This window comes from Aquila chrysaetos, chromosome 10 (assembly GCF_900496995.4).
Source record: "Aquila chrysaetos chrysaetos chromosome 10, bAquChr1.4, whole genome shotgun sequence".
NCBI lineage: Eukaryota > Metazoa > Chordata > Aves > Accipitriformes > Accipitridae > Aquila > Aquila chrysaetos.
Genome location: NC_044013.1, coordinates 36,309,203 through 36,326,500, shown reverse-complemented (window position 1 = coordinate 36,326,500; position 17,298 = coordinate 36,309,203). Strand labels below are relative to the sequence as shown.

The window sequence follows — 17,298 nt, the reverse complement described above, 5'->3', positions numbered from 1 at the left end:
TCCTTCTACCTGAGAGCCCTTTGCACAAAAAGATGCACAATGACTAGATTTGACTAAACAAACAAGGAAATACATGATCCCGTGCAACAACTGATAAGCCCTTCAATCCGAGAAACATAAGGTATGAATTATGCAAGTATCAGCCTCTGACTGGAAGAAACCTGCATTCTGAGCTCTGAGAGTCTCTATATAAACAGCAGCTTCAATTTCTACTTTTTTGATTATACAGTCAAAAGGGACTTTGAAATCTACACTTTATTTGGAATCTGAAAAATAAACTGTTTCCAAACTATTTTGTAATGCTTGTGTAATGGCCTCAAGACAGTCAGTAATTTAGACAGCTGTGCAACTAGCCACAGAAGCTGCATTTTTGAAATCGCCCTTCTTTGGAACAATTGAAACTTTCTCCAGGACAAAGTCTGCACACAGAGAGCAGTGTTTCCCTGCAAGCATGTAACAGTTTCATTATTGTTTAACTACCAAAAACCAGCTCCAACAATCTATCAAGCTTGACATTTTATCCGTCTCTGCTGCTAGCCCAGAATACAGGGCACATATAGGAAGAGGTTCAAGGATTCAGTAAGTTATTTTGTTAATCTAAACAGAGAAACATTTCCCTTCTTTTAACGATTAATTTGTCATTTTTAAAACCTGTTGAGGAAACCATGGGTCTGTTTGTCCTCCAGGTTATTAAATCCAAGTATCTATAAGGAAACCTATTCCACCAGATGAATAAAAGCTCCATTTTAAGATATGTATAAAACAAATTCAAAGGCAATCCTATAGAGAAGGGACTCCTCACTGCAACAGAGCCGCAGTACCAGTTGCGGTTCCAGCCCAGCTATTCTAACACCATAATACAGCAGAGTATTAACTTGCTGTTCACTGACCCTCCCTTCCCGGGAACGCCACTGCTCAGCAGTTTTCCAAATAACTGTGGCTCAGGCAAAGTCCTAAGAAGCACCAACATGTTCATGGAAGAAAACTTATCAATGCATGACGCAACCTCACAGAGCATGTCCTCAAACACAACATTGGAGAACTTATTCATCTGAGCGATTCTAACAAAGTAGCTGGGTGAATGAAACGTGGAAGTCATTCACTGATGCCAGTAGCAATTGCTTTCTGAGCAAGGTATTTTGACATCAACAAAAAGTGGCGTCATATCAGTTTCAGTCTGGACTTCCACGGGATGCAATATTATGGTTTCTGACTCATTCGGGGAGCAAGCCAAACCAATATAAGCTCATGCACATAGTAAGTGGCATTGATTCAATGATGCTGCTTGTGACACTGCAATTTGAAATTATCCATGTGTATATATAGAATATATAATGCCCAAAGGAACTGTCCTTCTGCAGTAGAAGTTACTATGCAACAAGCTACTCCCAAAGGAGACTATTTTAAATTTGCCTGTTTAAAATCTCCCTTAACATCAGTCTAGAGGCTAAACGAAAAGATTCAAAGCATATGCTGCTTAAATATATTCTTATAAGCATATCCCACAACCTTCTGAATATAAATAAAAAGGTGGCAGCATAAAAAAAAGCTGATGTTAAATTAATATTTTAGTCTACACTGAAATACAATGTGGAAATTCCTACTCCAAGACTATTTGGCAGAGAAGCCAGAGGGCATTAGAGAAAGAAGCCTAATTAATATTTTGGAGTAAAGGGAAAACCTCAAGAGCAATTAACATGAAGAATTTGTCGATTTTACAGACACTGAGAAGAATAAACAGTGTCTCAGAAAATAACAATTCTTTTTAAAGAAAGTCCCTTATGGGAACATAAATTAAAAAAGGGCTTTCAGAGGTTGGAATAAGCCATCTCTCAGTCCTGAGGAAACTGGCTGAGAAGAAGGGAGAAACTAATACAAAATTTGAATTCTTGATCTGACAGTCATACTCTGTTTCTTAAAGAAAATTGTAATTTTTCAACCTTGCAATGCTCTTTGAAGACTGAATAATTGACTTTGGAGGGACATACCATCAGGTGGTTAGAAGACTTGGCATGCAGACAAGTTCTGTTTCTGACATCAATTCAGCAGTGATGCGATTCTCCCCACCTGTGAAACAGAGATTACACTTACTCATCCCTGCAAAGTGTTCCATGCTCCCTGAATGCCAGTTGGTGGAAGTTCAAAGTACTAATTTCTGGCTTCTTGTAATGACAGTCACTGGGAAGTGGAGGAAAACAAGCTTGATATGGGGAGACACAGATAGGTACTATCAAGACTAATGACTGGAATTACTTCGGGGAGCAGGAGACTGGCTGGGGTTTCGCAATGGAAGCAGGCAATCAGGGGAGGGCTGGAGAAACATTTGCACCACATGAATACATTTAAGCACAGAGCACAAAGCACAGGCAGATAAAGAGCAGCGTCATCGCAGCAGCGCAGACCTTACCATGATATTGACTGTAACACTTCTCTGAGAAATTAGATCAATACTCAAGGATTTAACCCACACCAGACTGCTAGCAATATTCAGGTAATTGAAAGCCATGCTATGCTTGTAGTCAGAGTTCAGACTATAGAGAAGAACTGAGTTCCCTCAGTTTTTACTACAGCGTAGCAGTAGGTCCTCTTTCCCTGGTCAGCAGCAGTTCACACGCAGTTGTGTCCAAAAAAGGGACACATGCACACGATTATCTGCATCTCACATTATCCTTCTGCCTGCAAAGTGCTTTTATTAAGCACCAAGTACTTGGTTCAACGTACTTTCTAATTTCTGATCTTTGGATCAGGCTCTGTATCCCTCATGACTAGTCAAAGGCTTTAGAGAAGAGACGCTCTGAGATATCCTATGTACATATGAAAATGCACCGTTCCTATAAGGGACGGGAAGGTAGCCTAAACCTAATTAAACACAATTTTTCCCACATGTTTGACAGTGAAACCAACACACAGCAGATGAGGACAGCATTTTACCTGGCTAGATGTGAGGACACAAAGCTGCAGTACTAGGTCAGACACACAGCCTGTCTAGCTCTATAGCCTGCCTCCAACACAGGTGTAGGTGAGTCAGAGGCAGGCACACAGATACAACACCGCAGCAGATGACTACGTGAAAATCTGCTTCCACCCTTCCACCATGCAAAAGCTGGTTCAAAGTCTAAAGCACAAGTTTTAATAACCCTTCTATATATAGCACTGGCAATTCCACTCAAATCACGGTCTAGCCTGATTGAAGAGTTTACAATCTCTCCAAGTTGTTATAAACAACAAACCTTGGTACAAAGTTGCATACAACAAGTGAAAACTACACAATTAAAAACAACAAACAACACAAAACCATACTGAAGTCAACCACAATAAAGAGAAAACTGAAGGCCTGGAGAAAAGAAGATAGATTTGGGTCATAAACTCAACTAGTGACCGTCAACCCCCAAATATAATTCATATATATTATTCCTTTGTACTCTCATTGCAGAGTATTGCATTCAGCTCTCATTTTAAGTTGAGTCCTAAGAGCCCAATCACATGTACCTGCCAATGAGAAAGACTAACCCTGACTGAAAGTCAGCCTACTTTTTCTACCCTACAATTAAACACAATACATAAATGATGTCTTTAAAACTAATCCAATTCAGCAAAAACTTGAGCAATTAAGCATTAACCTATGAACACCAATGTCAAGGCAATCAGCTTTTAATTAAAAGTTCAGTTGCTACCAGCTGAGTGATATGCAAACACAGTGCTGCAGACAGGTAACTCTGCACCAGGATTCACACAAGCAGAGAGAATTGCCCATAACAGAAAACATGACAATAGCCAAATTGTTTTGTTTCATTAGTCCCAATTGTTCAACCAAAAGCAATAATGTTTACAAAGAATGAATACAAGAGCCCCCTCCCCATCACTGTGAACACAAAACATATTAAGGAGATAACAGTATTTGACAGCTGGCAGTAGTTAAATGCAAAGATCTGGAATTCATAAGAAACAACATTTAAAGGCCACAGCTTCCTGTTCCACTTCTCGGCTCTGGAAAAACAAGGTAACAGTGGAAATGACAAAGGGTTAATACTCTTTTTGTTTGTTTCATGTAATCATGTATATGCCTTAATTATCATTTATCTTAAAATACGAGCTTCAAAGTTTTGAAATACAACCCACTACAATGTAAACACACAAAAAATGCCACCTTATAAATGCACCTGCCACTTCCCATCCTAATGAAATGGAGAACTAAAAAAGCATTTTGTAAATCCACTAAGTTCTTTACCAATTCCATAATCAGGTTAGAAAGAACAGAAAACTGCTACAAGTTCCTACACTGCTGTGAAACAGTTCTCCAAAACCAACTTCCAAGACCTCCTGTGCTACCCACAGAAGATACGTTTTGTGTCGGAGGGGAGGAAGTGAGCTCAAACAAAACACATAACCAAAACCTTTTTATGTCTCAGCAAATTAAACATTACCCTGAACGTATCTTAATCAAAGAACCATAAAACTAAAACATTCCTGTCTATGCTTTAATATTATACTTACCTCTACAGTATCTAAGTAAGCCTAGCCATCATTGCAGTGTTTGAAAACATGTGAAACTATCAAGTGAAACAGCTTATTTATCATATGGTCATAACATTGAGCGCATTCATCCTTAGCTATTTTGCCAAGTCCCTGATCTGTAAAGGCTCAGACTGGACTGCGTGCATGTTCTCACTGCGGAGAGTTTACATTTATTAACCTGCAATCTCACACTGCAATACTGGTAAGAAACCAATTTGACAATACGTCAACACTTTCTCCACAGGAAACACCTTGACCAGCTCACAGGAACAAACTGTTCTGAAGAACACTCGAGTACTTTTATTTTCTGAACTCCTTTTGCCTTCTGTGGCAAAGGAAGGACTTGGACAGCTTTCACCCTTGCCACACACCCCTGATTTTGAGCAGAAGTGGGGCAGAGTTCCTCATTAAGAAAGTAACTTGGGTCCTTACCACCAAGGAAGCATCACCCACCCCAGATACACTGCTACAATACCAAACAAATTAGTACCTTAAACGTGGTAAAATGCAAAGAAGCAAGACTTTAAGCAAAGAGCTGTACTGAAGGCTGGCACTTATCCATTGTTCCTCAGTTCTTATAGCATTTCGAGCAGAATAACCTACTAAACCTCAGAGTGCCTTTGGGAGCATAACTCAGAAAAGGAAAGAGTTTCTGAATGCCACTTTCTAAACAAGAGAAAAGAGGCTGTACCTGAGTCCCACCCGCCCTTGTTAGGGAAAGCGCTCCCTGTGAGGGAGCCCCTTCACCCCATCTCCCCAAAACTAAAATCCAGGCACTCGCAGCCCCCTCCCAGCCTCTCCCTGTCCCCCTGCCACCCCCGGTGTGCGAGCAGCCCCATTCTCCCTGCCCCGTGCCCCCCAAGCCCTGGCAGCTCCCTCCTGCCCCATGTCCCCCCACGCTTGACAAGACCCACAGCCCGTTGCTCACCCTCAGCGGCCACTCCGCTGCCTCACGGCCCCCACATTTAACCACCTCCCATTACCACATGCACCCACCCTCCCTACTCTGTCAGCACCCCCGCTGCCCTACCCGCCCCCCGAAGGCCTCACCCCCCCCCCGCGAAGGCCTCACCCTCCCCCCCCCCCCAAACCGGGCAGCCCCCGCCGCACCCCCCCAAGCCTTGGCAGCCCCCCCAAACACTAGCAGCACCCCAACCCCCTCACCTGCCTCCTTCGGCAGCCCCGACCCGGAGAGGGCGGCGGGGCCGGGCCGGGCGGCGGGTCAGGCCGGAGCCCTCCGCGGGGCGCGGCGGCGGCGGCGCTATGGCAACTGCCCACCGCGGCGGCGGCCAGCCACAGAGAGACCGGCCAGAGCGGCGGTCATAGAGCAGCGAGCTAGACCGCACCGGGCGGCCCGCCCCTGGCGGCGCGGCGGCTTCACTAGCGCCCTCAGGAGGCCGAGAGAGCAGCGACGCCCGCGGAGCGCGGCGGAGCCGAGGAACGCGGGTTCGAGACCCGCTCCCGGCGGGTGGGGGGTGGAGGGGGGCCCGGGGGGTCCCGTGTGCTCCCGAGAAGTTTCTGCTGTCTGCACGGGGGCTTAGCTGCATTGCACGGGAAGCATACATATACAGGTACACCCATATATAGATATATACACACAGCCATGTATACACAGACGTGTACATCCCCCCCATATATACATATATGCCCACAATACATATGAACACACAGTTATATATGTATTTTATACATATCAAGGGCAAATGAGTCCTCAGTGCCAAAAGGCATCCCCACTGCTTGGGGCGAGGGGTGCCCTGTCTGCCCTGGGATGGGTTTTATCACCCCGCTCCAGCCCTTTCCAGCAGTTTTCCAGCTGATTTAGGCAACGGGAAGGAGCAGGGAGAGGGGACGTCCCTGTGCGCGCTGGCACAGCCAGGCTCTGTCTTACAGGGTTGCAGAAGTGCCTGTATGAGCATGGAGGAGAAAGGCTGAATTAGGATATTTAGGTCAGAAACTCTTTTCAGCCTAATTTTACTATGCAAATTTAGGGCAAATCAGCTTGAGAAAGAAGTCAAGTTTTTCCAGATCAGGTAATAGATTTCCATAGCCTGAACCGTTCTGCTGTCCCCACACCAAGCAATAACCAGCACCCACAGCAATGCCTTCCCTGCAGCAACACAGCCAGAAATTCAGGACATCGCCATCACCTCGCACGCACGCTGCCTACCTCAGCAGCGAACCCGGGAGCCGAGGAGCTGCCACCGAAGCTCAGCCGTGCCCCGTACCACGCTGTCCTCCCCAACCTATCCAGCTCTTTCCCAAGAGGGCATAAAACTCCCCCAGCTGCAATTAGCTGATTGCCAAGGAGAGAAAATCCTCCCAAGTCACCGCTATGCCTGAAAGCCTGGGATAGGTAGATTTGGAGAAGCACAGCCCACACGTCGTTGCCTTTCCCCGGTCTCTTCCCGACCGACCGGCACCGTCCCTGTTGAATCACGGTCCCATGACTGTTGCCCGGTGACTAAGTGCAAAAGCAGAGTTTCTTCTGTCATTTCCTGGGGGCCATGGCAAAGATGCACGCTGGGCGCGTGGCTGGTCTCACGCCGAGGCAGATGCAGGGTTCAAAGCGGGCTGTTCCCTTTCTCATCCTCCTGCTAGTTAGGGGAAGGAGGCAGCGAGAAAGCCCCCTTGGTTCAAACATAACCAAAGAGGTTTCTGTTTGGCTCTTCCCCTGCTCCACACTCACCTTGAGAGCTTTGCTTCCCCTACAGAACCTCAGGTAGAGAGAGAAAATAGTAGCACACAGTTTTGGTTGAAACTTGGGGGTACCAGCTCCTTCTTCACAGCTTCAAGACACATAACAAGCTAAACTTTCTGCTTGTAAGGACCAGCCACATCAGCACAAGTCTCCAGTGGACAGGACAACCATGTTCCTCCTCGCCCCAGCCAGCCAGGCTGCAATCCCTGAGGCCAAACCTCCCCTCCCAAGCTTGGAAAGCCCAGAAGTGCAAATAAATACACAACTTGAAAATATATTTATTTTTACGGAAAACCATTCAATGGTACAGCTCACGTTGCTTTGGCACATTCCCTTCCTTGGGCAGGACCTGCTGGGAGGACAGCCTTTCCGCAGCCACGTGCACGGGACTGCAGTGGCTGGGTGGCCATGATGGAAGAGGTGAGACCCACCCCGTAAATCACAGCCCTGGGAGCACTGAGGGCTCGGTGGTTTCGCAGGAAGCACAGCTCAGAGATGTGCAAAACAAAAATCTGTGCTGAGACCTCCTGGGAAACCAAAATGTGCCTTCACATACCCCTTTCAGCTGCCCCTTCCTTACAGCAGCTATTTGCTCAGAATACAGGGCTGTACAGTGTTATGTCTACTCTGGAGAAATTAGAACCCAAATTCTGGCTAAATCAGATTTCTCTTTGCCCAGCACAGCCTTAGAAGGCTCCAGGAGCTGGCTGTACTGCTGTGTTATTAGCTTAATAAGCATGCCCTGATGACTCCCAGCCCCCAAAACCTACATCAGCAGCCTTGGAAGTGCAAGCCATAGCTCAGCTCATTTGCCAAGGATGTTTCTTACTAAGCAGAGGGCAAGGGTGACTAGGGCATCTGGGATCAAGAGGAGAGGCCGCGCTCCGTCCCAGCCTCCCATCTCCTTCCTGGCACTGCATGAGCCCCCAGGAGGTTGCCCAGAGCAGATAAGAGCAGCTGGAAAGCACTGGAGCAAGGAGACATTATTTTAAACTTCACCACATGCAATTGAGTAGTAGGTCCTTGAGCATTAGACAGGGCCAGCTGGTGTCAGTCAGGGCTCATCCACCCCAGCTGATCCAGATCATAACCATCAGTTAACAGCAATTGTTTATGCAGCACAGTAGTGTCCCCAAAATATCAGCAGCTCCCTACAGGATCTGGTGTTACTCTGGGGAGGTGGTCAGATCAAGCATCCAATTATGTCCCAGCTCATCAACAGCACATCCCACTCCAGTCCTGCTAGGGACTAAACCTCAAAATTTTAATTAAGTTCACAGCAGTCGCCATTAATTGAATTCCAGCTCTCAACAACCACAGCAGTGTACAACATTTTTTTATTTCAGAACCAAGACCACAGTGGACTGCCCAAGGACTATCGGGCAGCGAGTTATGGGGGAACAAACCCAGCACGAGGAGTCATGGGTTTGTGCAGGGACATGCCAGCTGGTTCCAGGCCAACACCTTAGGGCAGGGCTGGCTCTGCTGGTTGAAGACAAGCCTGCAGCAGAGGAGAGAACCCAGTTGCCATGCTGCCCACACAGCCCAGCCACTACAGGCAGCATCTGCTGAGGCAAGGAGATCTCCGGGGAACCCCACACTCATTTTCCCTGCAGCACAGAAGAACAAGAGCTTCTTCATGTCAGTCCTTCCCAGGGCTGCAGGATTCTGAGGCAGTCTGTAAAAACTTCAGTGTGCTTGTCTGCTTTTTTGCAGCTCTCTTGGACCTTGACATTTGCTTTTCCACCCACATCAGAGCCCCTGTGTCAGTGTTGCTGGGCTCAGCTCCTGCACATCACCATTTCCAATATCCAGCTCCACCTGTATCCCTGTTGGCTGCAAGGAGAAACAGAGAGGAGCTTCACCTCACACTGCTGGGACTCTAAGGGCAAACCTGTACATCACTCCATCACCTGTCCCAGAGCCAAAAATCCCCAATTACATCCCCTTGAGGATTTCTTTCTGCTGGTGCCCTCATTTTAAGTGGGTCTGCTGAACACAGAGATACAAATAGAGAATGCAATTTAGTAAAGATAGAACATCTTGCTCCGAGATATCCCCAGACACACTGTTATTTAGCACATCCAGGATGTGTTTTGCTGTCCAGCATGCCACCACATCCAAACCCGTTTGGATGAGGCCACAGAGCGGGCTCAGAGCCAGGAGGCCCAGGCAGCACCGCCCCATACATAGGCAGGATTCAAGCCAAAGTCACCTCTGCAGGTGTCAGAGCCAGCTCTGCCCACATGCAATCAGGAGAGCGAGACAAGCACAAGGAACACAATGACCTGGATTGGAAGCAGTGCCACTCGTTTAACATGCCTATAAAATACAAGCTCAGGCTGTTGGGAAGAGATGCTCTTCTCTTCTGTAGCATACAACCAGGCTGGCATTTGCTCCTCTTCCATTGTCATGGGTCACCCAGTGAGGCCTGATCCTGCCCTACCCCCAAGAAGGAGCCTCCCTCTGCTCCGAAGCCAGGTCCATGTCACATAGCTTCTCCTCTATTACCAGAAGTAATTACCATTACTTCTCCTCCCTCCTCCCTGGTCCAGGGAACCTCACCTGTCGGGATGACTTTGCCAAGGAAGCGACACGCTGCGTGGTGGCTTTCTCCCAGGTGGCTTCTTTGCTCTCCAGCAGCACCCGGGTGCTGGGCACAAAACTCCAGGAGCGGCCGAGGGCTGGCTTCAGTGGACCGGTGCTGCTCTCCCTTGTCACCTGGTTAGTCACCTGCAACACAAACAGGCTAATCGGTGCCTGGGAAAAGCAGTGCCACTCAGTGTAATGAAACACCGGATATCACTGGGAGATAATGGCCAGTCTGCTACTTCTATGAAGTTTTTTCTTCTCCATCCTGAGCCCTCCTTCTTAGCACACCCATGCCATCCCCCTCTAAATGTATCCCACGCAACTGCCCCATGTACTCAGGTAGGAGCTCACTCGTATCTGCAAGCTGCAGTGACTCCTGGTGCTGAAGCCACCTGCAAAGTTTAATCTGGAGCCTCCAAGCGTCCTTCCAGGCACCCCATTCTTGTCACTTTATTGCTAATCAGAGCAAAGGGCAGGACTGTCTCAATGCTTTCTAGTGCCAGGTTCAGCAGACCACCATTTTCTGTTGTGGCTTCCCAATTCAAACACCTTAATTGTGGTTCCAGCAACTCATCTGGGTGCATTGAAGCAAATACAATTGCTTGGCCGAGAGCTGGGGAGGACTAGAGCAGGGCCCCCTTCCAGTCCCCAGCTCCTTCTGGATGATGCAATGCCCTGCAGTTCCTCCGAGGTAACTAAGCAAGAGGTTACTTAGTAAGCTGGCCAGCCCCTTAAATGAATGGTGTTATATCAAAAATAAATACGAACAACCTTTCAATCTGTCTGTGCTTAACTCTACCTTGCTCAATCAAGTGAATGCCTCGTTGGCTGAAGACAGCAATAAAAGCAGGCACCAAATCAGCCCTGTTCTTGCTCCACACTTGCTGGAACAAGATATCTGCAGGCTGCAGAGAAGCAGAGCTACATCAGGGAGCAGAGCACCGTGGGATACAGGCCTCTTGATCCTGCTTAGCTGGGAGCTGGGTCCCCCCTCCCAGGGGCTCCAAAGCCTCTCCAGGGCTCCTCGCCATGGCACACGCCAGCACGCAAAGGACAAAGTGCAGCAACACTCACCACAACAGCAAGGCTGAACTCCTTGGCTAGTGTCTTCAGCTCCCTGGCCAGCTGCATCATGATGGCCAAACCTGGTGGAGGACAAAGCTTTTGGGTGTTTGGGGATCAACCCCCGAAGTGCATTTTGGAAGCAGGTGACATCTAGATTTGCATGAGCACCAGATTTAGTGCCAGTGCTGGTGTTCATGGACACCTTCATCCCATTTCCATTACCAGCACCCCAATGTACCCATTACAACTGCACACTCCAGGGCACCTTGGCCAAATGGATGTTGCATGGACAGAGCAGTTCCCAAGTTGTCCCACCCCCTCCTTTCCCATCTTAGAAGCCCTGAGGCCAAAAAACCCTACAAAAGCACCAGGAGCTCCAGACAAAGCTGGCCAGGATGATTTAACAGGTACAGGACTCCAGCTCACAGCTTCATTTCCTACAGCCCATGGCTTCAAGGGGACCTCCTGTGATAGCACTGGCTGCCACCCAGGTGTGCAAGACCCTCTGGAAGGTGTTTGAGGGGCCTCCTTGGCATCTCAGCCAGCAGAAAGCCCCTCACTCCTGATTTATGGTCCTTTCTGGCAGAAAGAGCCTCAGGGGAGCTTTGCAAACTGTGCCAGCAACCATGATGTATCTGTGACACTGTAAGCAGAGGTTTTAGTCTGTGGACAAACAGTTCAGTGCCTCCTCTGTTCCCTGGCTGGGTTTCAGACCACCAGCATGAGCTTGCACAGCCACAGCCAGCTTGAATGTTTGCTGATAACACTGCAAACAGATTCTCCTTTTATCCAGTCCCAAAGGAAAAGCTGGGAGCAGTCGCACCCACATCCGTCCTGCCCCAGCTCCAGGCACAGCACACATGGAAGGAAGATGCTCTTCAGGACGAGCAGAGGTCTGCAACCTCATTGCACATCCTAACGAAGCAGCTCACCCTCTGAGTGCTTGCCGCCCAGCAGCGGGTAAATCACAGCCGAGACCGAGTCAATCACTACGATCTTGAGAGGTCCCATGGAGCTCACAACCTGCAAGAAGGAGGCACTGTGTGCAATGTGGAGTAACAAATCCTGCAGTTTTGGAGGTCGTGAGCTGCACAGAGGCTCAAACGTCCCCAGGGCAGGGTGATCTGGCATCACTCATCAGGCACACAAGGCCTCCTGCCATCCTTGCAGCGCTGGGGAAGGGAGAAGGGCCCAGACCCTCACTCCTACCTGCTGGGAGAGGCGATCCCGCAGCTCCTGCAAGGCGCTCAGCATTTCATAGATGTTGAACACACGGACCACCTGGATCCGCTGCAGAGCCTCTAGCTGCGGCACAAAGTGGTATCACCAACAGCCTCATTCCCTCCAGCTCCAGCTGCTACCAGCTCTTTGCATTTATACCATGCCATGGAGCCAGGGACCCTTATGTCGTCCACATTTGCCTCCACCCCGTGAACACCGTTGTCCCCATTGCACTGATGGAAGAAGCAACGTGGATTGAGCTCAGGGAACGAAAGTGTGAGCGACTACAGCAAGCCCTCCCCTTCTGCCCAGGAAAAAAAAAAAAAACAAAGCGCAGTGTCTGTCCCTGAGCACGGCACCCACCCAGCCATGGGAGGAAGAGTTTGGACCCAAAAAAGCCCATGAGGACAAAGGCAGAGTTGGACAGACAAACCACCTCTGAGGGTTGTCTGCTGGCAAGAGCCAAGGCAGTTTCAGTGTGAGTGGAGGGAGCAGCACCAGAGGAACTTGCCTGTTCTTCTCCATCCTCTGCCCGGGCTCGAAGTATCTGGTAGAGTCGGGAGGCTGTGAACCCCCCCGTGGAGTCAAGAAACAGGACATGCTGCTTGAGGCCAAGAGACACACTGGCTGCAATGCCCAGGCACACCTGGAGAGGCAGGGACTGGGCATCAGCCAGACCTCCCAGGTCTCTCTGCTTCACATGCCTGAAGGCATCATCTTCACCCTACTTGTTCTCCCCCCTCTCCTCCATCCCACTCACCTGCGTCTTCCCACTGCCTGGCGCTCCCATGAGCTCTGTCACTTCCCCTGTGTACAGCCCAGAGTCCAGCAGCTGGTCCAGGCTAGAGGTTGAACACAAGGTGGGATTATCAACACCCCTTCAGCCAGAATGGCAGGGGTATCAGGAAGCAGCAGGCCCCAGATATTTGTCCCTAGAGTCCCCTTCCCAAATGCAGACACGTGCTTCAGGCTCTGCTCCTTCCCTCCCATCTTCCCTCTCCACATGGTGGGCAACAGCAGATCTGCAGCGTGGGGGCTACAAGAGGATAGTCCTGAGCTAGAGGAGAGCTGTGGTCCTGGGAGCAAGGTTTGAATACCCAGGGTTTCTCTGCATAGTCACTGTAACAACCCAGCGAGGCGACAGGGGAAAAGAAGAAATAAGGATATGCAATAGAGTAACTCATTTCCACGCCTGATCTAGACAGTTTGGACCATCATCACCCAGCAGTCCCCCCAGATTCATAACCCTCTTCTCTGGAGCCCTCAAGAGAAAGGCTGAAGGCAGCATGCTGTCTAGTCTGGAAGCGAGACACGCAACCACTTCGCAAAAGGTGTGCAAGGGCAACGGCAATGTCATTCCCTCAAGGGACACAGACCGGCTGGCTTTGCAGCCACAGGACATGAAGAATACTCACCTCTTGTTCACAAAAGGCAGAGCCAGGCTGTGGCTGGAAGTTTTTAAAACAGCTGCTGGGGATGGTTTGGACACCACTGAGCCTGCTCAGAGCATCACCACATTGAAATTCAAAGCCTGCGCTGGGCAACCATGGCCTTTTGCAGCAAGCCCAGCCCCAGGCAGACCTGCTGGCTCACCAGGTGATGTACCCACCTTGGGCTCCCAGTGGGCAGGATGGCCGTGGAGCTCTTGAGCTCCTCATAGAGGTCTGCTCCATTGGTGGGGAAGGCAGAGAACTGGGCCAGGAGCACACGTCTCACTGCAACCAGTGCCTGGTGGGCAGAGAGATGTCTGGAAACGGGACTGAGGAAGTCCAGGGCCAAAAACATCTACTGCAGAAGGTCCCCCCCGAGACAAGCCCATCCAAGCCGTGAGCTGAAGAGCTCTGAGCTCCCCAGTTAACGTACCAGGACTTCGGAGTCACCCTTTACCTTGTAAGACAGGGAACACTTCTGGGCAACTTCCTCCAGGTCTGATGACACAAAGTCCACCACTGCAAATAACATGAGGAACAAGAAGTTGGAAGCCAAACCTGGACAGCCCACAAACACGACCAGCTTAAACAAAACCTGCCTGTGGGCACCAACAGGCAAAACGTGTGTGCCCTCTGCCAACACTTCAAGTGGACGAGCAGGATGCCCCACAAAATGAAGTATTGGAGTTCTTCCTCTGAGATGGCCCTGCTACTCATTGCAAAACAAATTGTTTCTTGCAAAACAGATCAGGGAGAGAAACTGGTAAAAATTCTCCCTGTTTTGCTCAAGAGCTGCCCAGTGCCATTTGATAGCCAGGGCCAGCCTAGAGAGTCCCCTTCTGCCAGCGTACCACAGTCCCACGGGGCTAGTGACTGACCCAAAGTGCCAGCCCTGGGCATGCCAGGAAGGGCTAAAGCCACAGAAATTAGAACAACTAGTGGCCCCAACTCTGCTCCCAGGAACCACTCCAAGATTAATTTTTTCAGACAGGTGTGTATGTTATGGGTTGAAAAAAAAAAAGTGGTAAAAAGCAGTTCTTATAGGGAAAACAAAGATTACAAAATCCATGGCTCCAGCACCCACAGGATCTCACAGACTCCATTTAACAAGAATAAAATGGTGTTTTTCTCAGCTCTAATCCAGCTTCTCAGAGCAAGTAAAGAATCCACCTGAAGTCTTTCCTTCCCCCTCTAAGAGCAGGAGGTGCCCAGGGTGCACTGTGCCAGGAACTTGGGCATTTTTTGGAGGGAAAAATGCACAAACTCTCCTGAAATGCCTTCTAGAAGCCATTAATTGATTGCCCCTCAAAGAGCCTCTGCAGAGACCCCTACCATGTCCTAACACTCTCCGGCTCCTGGAGAAGTCCTGACTCATCACATCCACCCAGAGGGACCCAGAAGATGCCCAGCAAGGAGGACACAGGAGGGATATCGCACCAATACCACCCTTCCAGGGTACAGGGTGCCCTTCCCTGGCACAGGGACTGGAGCTGCAGCCCCCCAGGCTCCTGCAGTCAATACCCAGCGTGCTCATGGCAGACAACCTGCGCCCACCCTCCTTTTCTCTACAGGGCTCTAAGAAAACTCCCCACTGCAGCTCCTGGGCTGCAAGCCAAAGCCACAGAGGCGGGAGATATTTTCCAGGGGCTGCCCCACAGCCTGGCAGATGGGTCCTGCACAGGAGGAGAGCGCGAACGCGCGGGGGATGACATTCCCCAAACGGAGACCCCGCTGCCGCTCCGTTACCTGTCCTGATGCCGTTCGCCCTGAGAAGCTGGATCATCTCTTCGGTGAGACCAGGGCAGAGCCCAGCCCGCAGGACCACCATGTCCTCAGCCCCCCCCCCCCCCCCCCAGGACACAGCACCACAGGGCCAGGAGGAGAGGAGACCTGCGGAGGAGATGGGAGAGCGGATTCGGCACCATCCCGACACGGATGGTGCCTGCCCCCGGAGCTACACACGCTGGGGAGACGCTACCCAAGCTGTGTCTGGGATGGGTGGTTACAGTGAGGGTTTAGTCTCCCTTTGGGGCCAAACAGCCCCAAATCCTGCAGCCGGCTCCTGCTCACAGCAAGCGAGCGAATCCCCATCCCAGCTATCTTTAGCAGAGCCCTTCGGGGCAGGCGCGCCCGTAGGAACGCAGAAAACCCTACAACGAGTTTCCCGCCCCATCCTCACCGCCCTGCCTTCCCCCTTACACCCCCAAACGCACCTCCTGCTCCCCTCAGCGCCCGAAGCCAGGCTGCCCCGCGGCCCTGACCCCAGCCCCCTGCCCGCTCCCCTTCCTGCTTCCTGCGGGCAGCGGAAGAACCGGGCAGGACTCGTAGTTGCACTCCCATCTAGCGGCTGCACAGCCGGGCTCCAGACCCACATCTAAACCCCTGGGCAACCTCCAGCCCCTCCGGCCACCACCGCTTCCCCCCCCCCCCCGGGTCAGGGGCCGCCCGGGGGTTTTGGCCCCTGGTTCCCCACCGGGCCCAGCAAAGACCCTGCGAAGCAAACGGGTCTGGCTTCTGGTCCTGTTTGGTGGGAAGCGCTGCCAGTTTCTGCTTGCAAACACCCCTCCGGAGCGTCTCCCCTCCTCGCTGGTCCCAGTAAGGAAAAACCTCGCCAGCTGCCGACACCCGAGGGTGCTTCTGGAAGCACACAAAGACAAACAGGAGTTTTCAGCTCACAACACAGCCCAATACCAGCAGGGACACTGGGGGAAGCACCAGAGCCCGCTCAGGAGCTGCAGCAAAGTTGGAGCAAAAGAAGCAGAAATAAACCCCCCCCCCCCTTATCTATAGCAACTCCCCCAACCACCAGCTGTCTTTAAATGACCATAGCACAGGTGCCAGCAATGCCATGGCTCCCAGGCTCTATAAATAACAGAACCAGAGCCTGGGCTAACTGGTTTTGGGGGGTAGGTGCTGCTGCTGAGGGGGGCTGGGGAGAATCAAGCAAGCTAGTTTAAAATTTGAGAGAAAGTGAAAAAGTAGGAGATTGAAATGAGGCTACTCCAGGTTTTTGTTTTGTTTTGTGGTTTTTTTTTTTTTTTACAGCGTTCTGTGTGTTTCTAAGTGGTGCCTGTTTCACTTTTAAAAGCACAGCTTGTGTTCAGAGCTGGGCTCTCCACTCCTGGTGTAGCTAGGCAGACCCATGGAACCCTGCAGAGAGCAGCTGATGGGAATAGGAAAAAAAAAAAAAACTTTAATTATAATTTCTGAAGTTAATTCAGAGATGAACCTGAGCTCTGTGTAAACATTTTAACCACCCTAAACTTGCATTAGGGGCTTGGGGGCAGCTCTAAAAGGGATTACATGCAGCTTTACCCTGATCTCTAATGCTGGGTTGGAAAAAAGCTCAAGCCCTGTGTGCTGAGCGCAGCTACCTCTGCAACCCTGCTGTTGCTCTAGAGGTGCTGGAGCTCATCCTGGGATTTTCTGGAGGATAATTTCAATGCGGACCTTGCCGGCTCTTTGCAAGGTCCTGGATTAGAAGGTGGCTTGGAGTCACGAAGTAAGGTGGGATCTCAGGACCGGGTTTGGCAAGTTAATGTCTGCAGCTGGGCTTGCAGGGCAGAAAATGAAGGTGCAAGGGGAGAGCTCTGTCCCCGAAAGGGGCTTGCTGCAGGGGAAGCCCGGGGATTCTTCCCCTCCCTGGCTGCCTGGGGCTTGAATTTCCCCAGGAAAAGTTGTTTGGTTTTTTTTTTTTTCTTTTTTTTTCTTTCCCAGCTGAGGCCTGAAGAGGGCCCCCCGCACCAGCTGTTGCCTGACCTGCTAGCCACTTCAGGG

The 17,298-nt window shown here is 50.3% G+C and overlaps 2 protein-coding genes across 5 annotated transcripts in view; both read right to left on the bottom strand.

Annotated features, from left to right (window-relative positions):
* RFFL (ring finger and FYVE like domain containing E3 ubiquitin protein ligase) overlaps positions 1 to 6,701 on the bottom strand; it is a 33,853-nt gene extending 27,152 nt beyond the window's left edge. The window contains exons 1-2 of one of the 3 annotated variants that reach the window (XM_030027651.2): positions 6,683 to 6,701; positions 1,989 to 2,067 (exon numbers count right to left, since the gene is read on the bottom strand). The gene's annotated coding sequence lies outside the window, so the exon portion shown is untranslated. Of the gene's footprint in view, positions 1 to 1,988; positions 2,068 to 5,679; positions 5,814 to 6,682 lie in introns of those variants that run through there. The other 2 variants (XM_030027648.2, XM_030027652.2) reach the window with 2 other exon arrangements.
* A 1,832-nt stretch (positions 6,702 to 8,533) lies between these two features.
* Positions 8,534 to 15,790, bottom strand: RAD51D (RAD51 paralog D). 2 transcript variants are annotated; one of them, XM_030029149.2, is made up of 11 exons: positions 15,735 to 15,790; positions 15,268 to 15,411; positions 13,979 to 14,040; positions 13,701 to 13,819; positions 12,852 to 12,933; positions 12,603 to 12,737; positions 12,080 to 12,175; positions 11,803 to 11,893; positions 10,880 to 10,950; positions 9,779 to 9,946; positions 8,534 to 9,049 (listed from the first exon to the last, which is right to left on the bottom strand). In XM_030029149.2, exons 2-11 carry the CDS (start codon positions 15,347 to 15,349, stop codon positions 8,966 to 8,968), a joined length of 990 nt encoding a protein of 329 aa, XP_029885009.1. In that variant the 5' UTR covers positions 15,350 to 15,411; positions 15,735 to 15,790; the 3' UTR covers positions 8,534 to 8,965. The 2 variants fall into 2 exon arrangements, with proteins under 2 accessions (XP_029885009.1, XP_029885008.1); XM_030029148.2 differs by lacking the exon at positions 15,735 to 15,790 and adding an exon at positions 15,528 to 15,717.
* Positions 15,791 to 17,298: the final 1,508 nt, after the last annotated feature.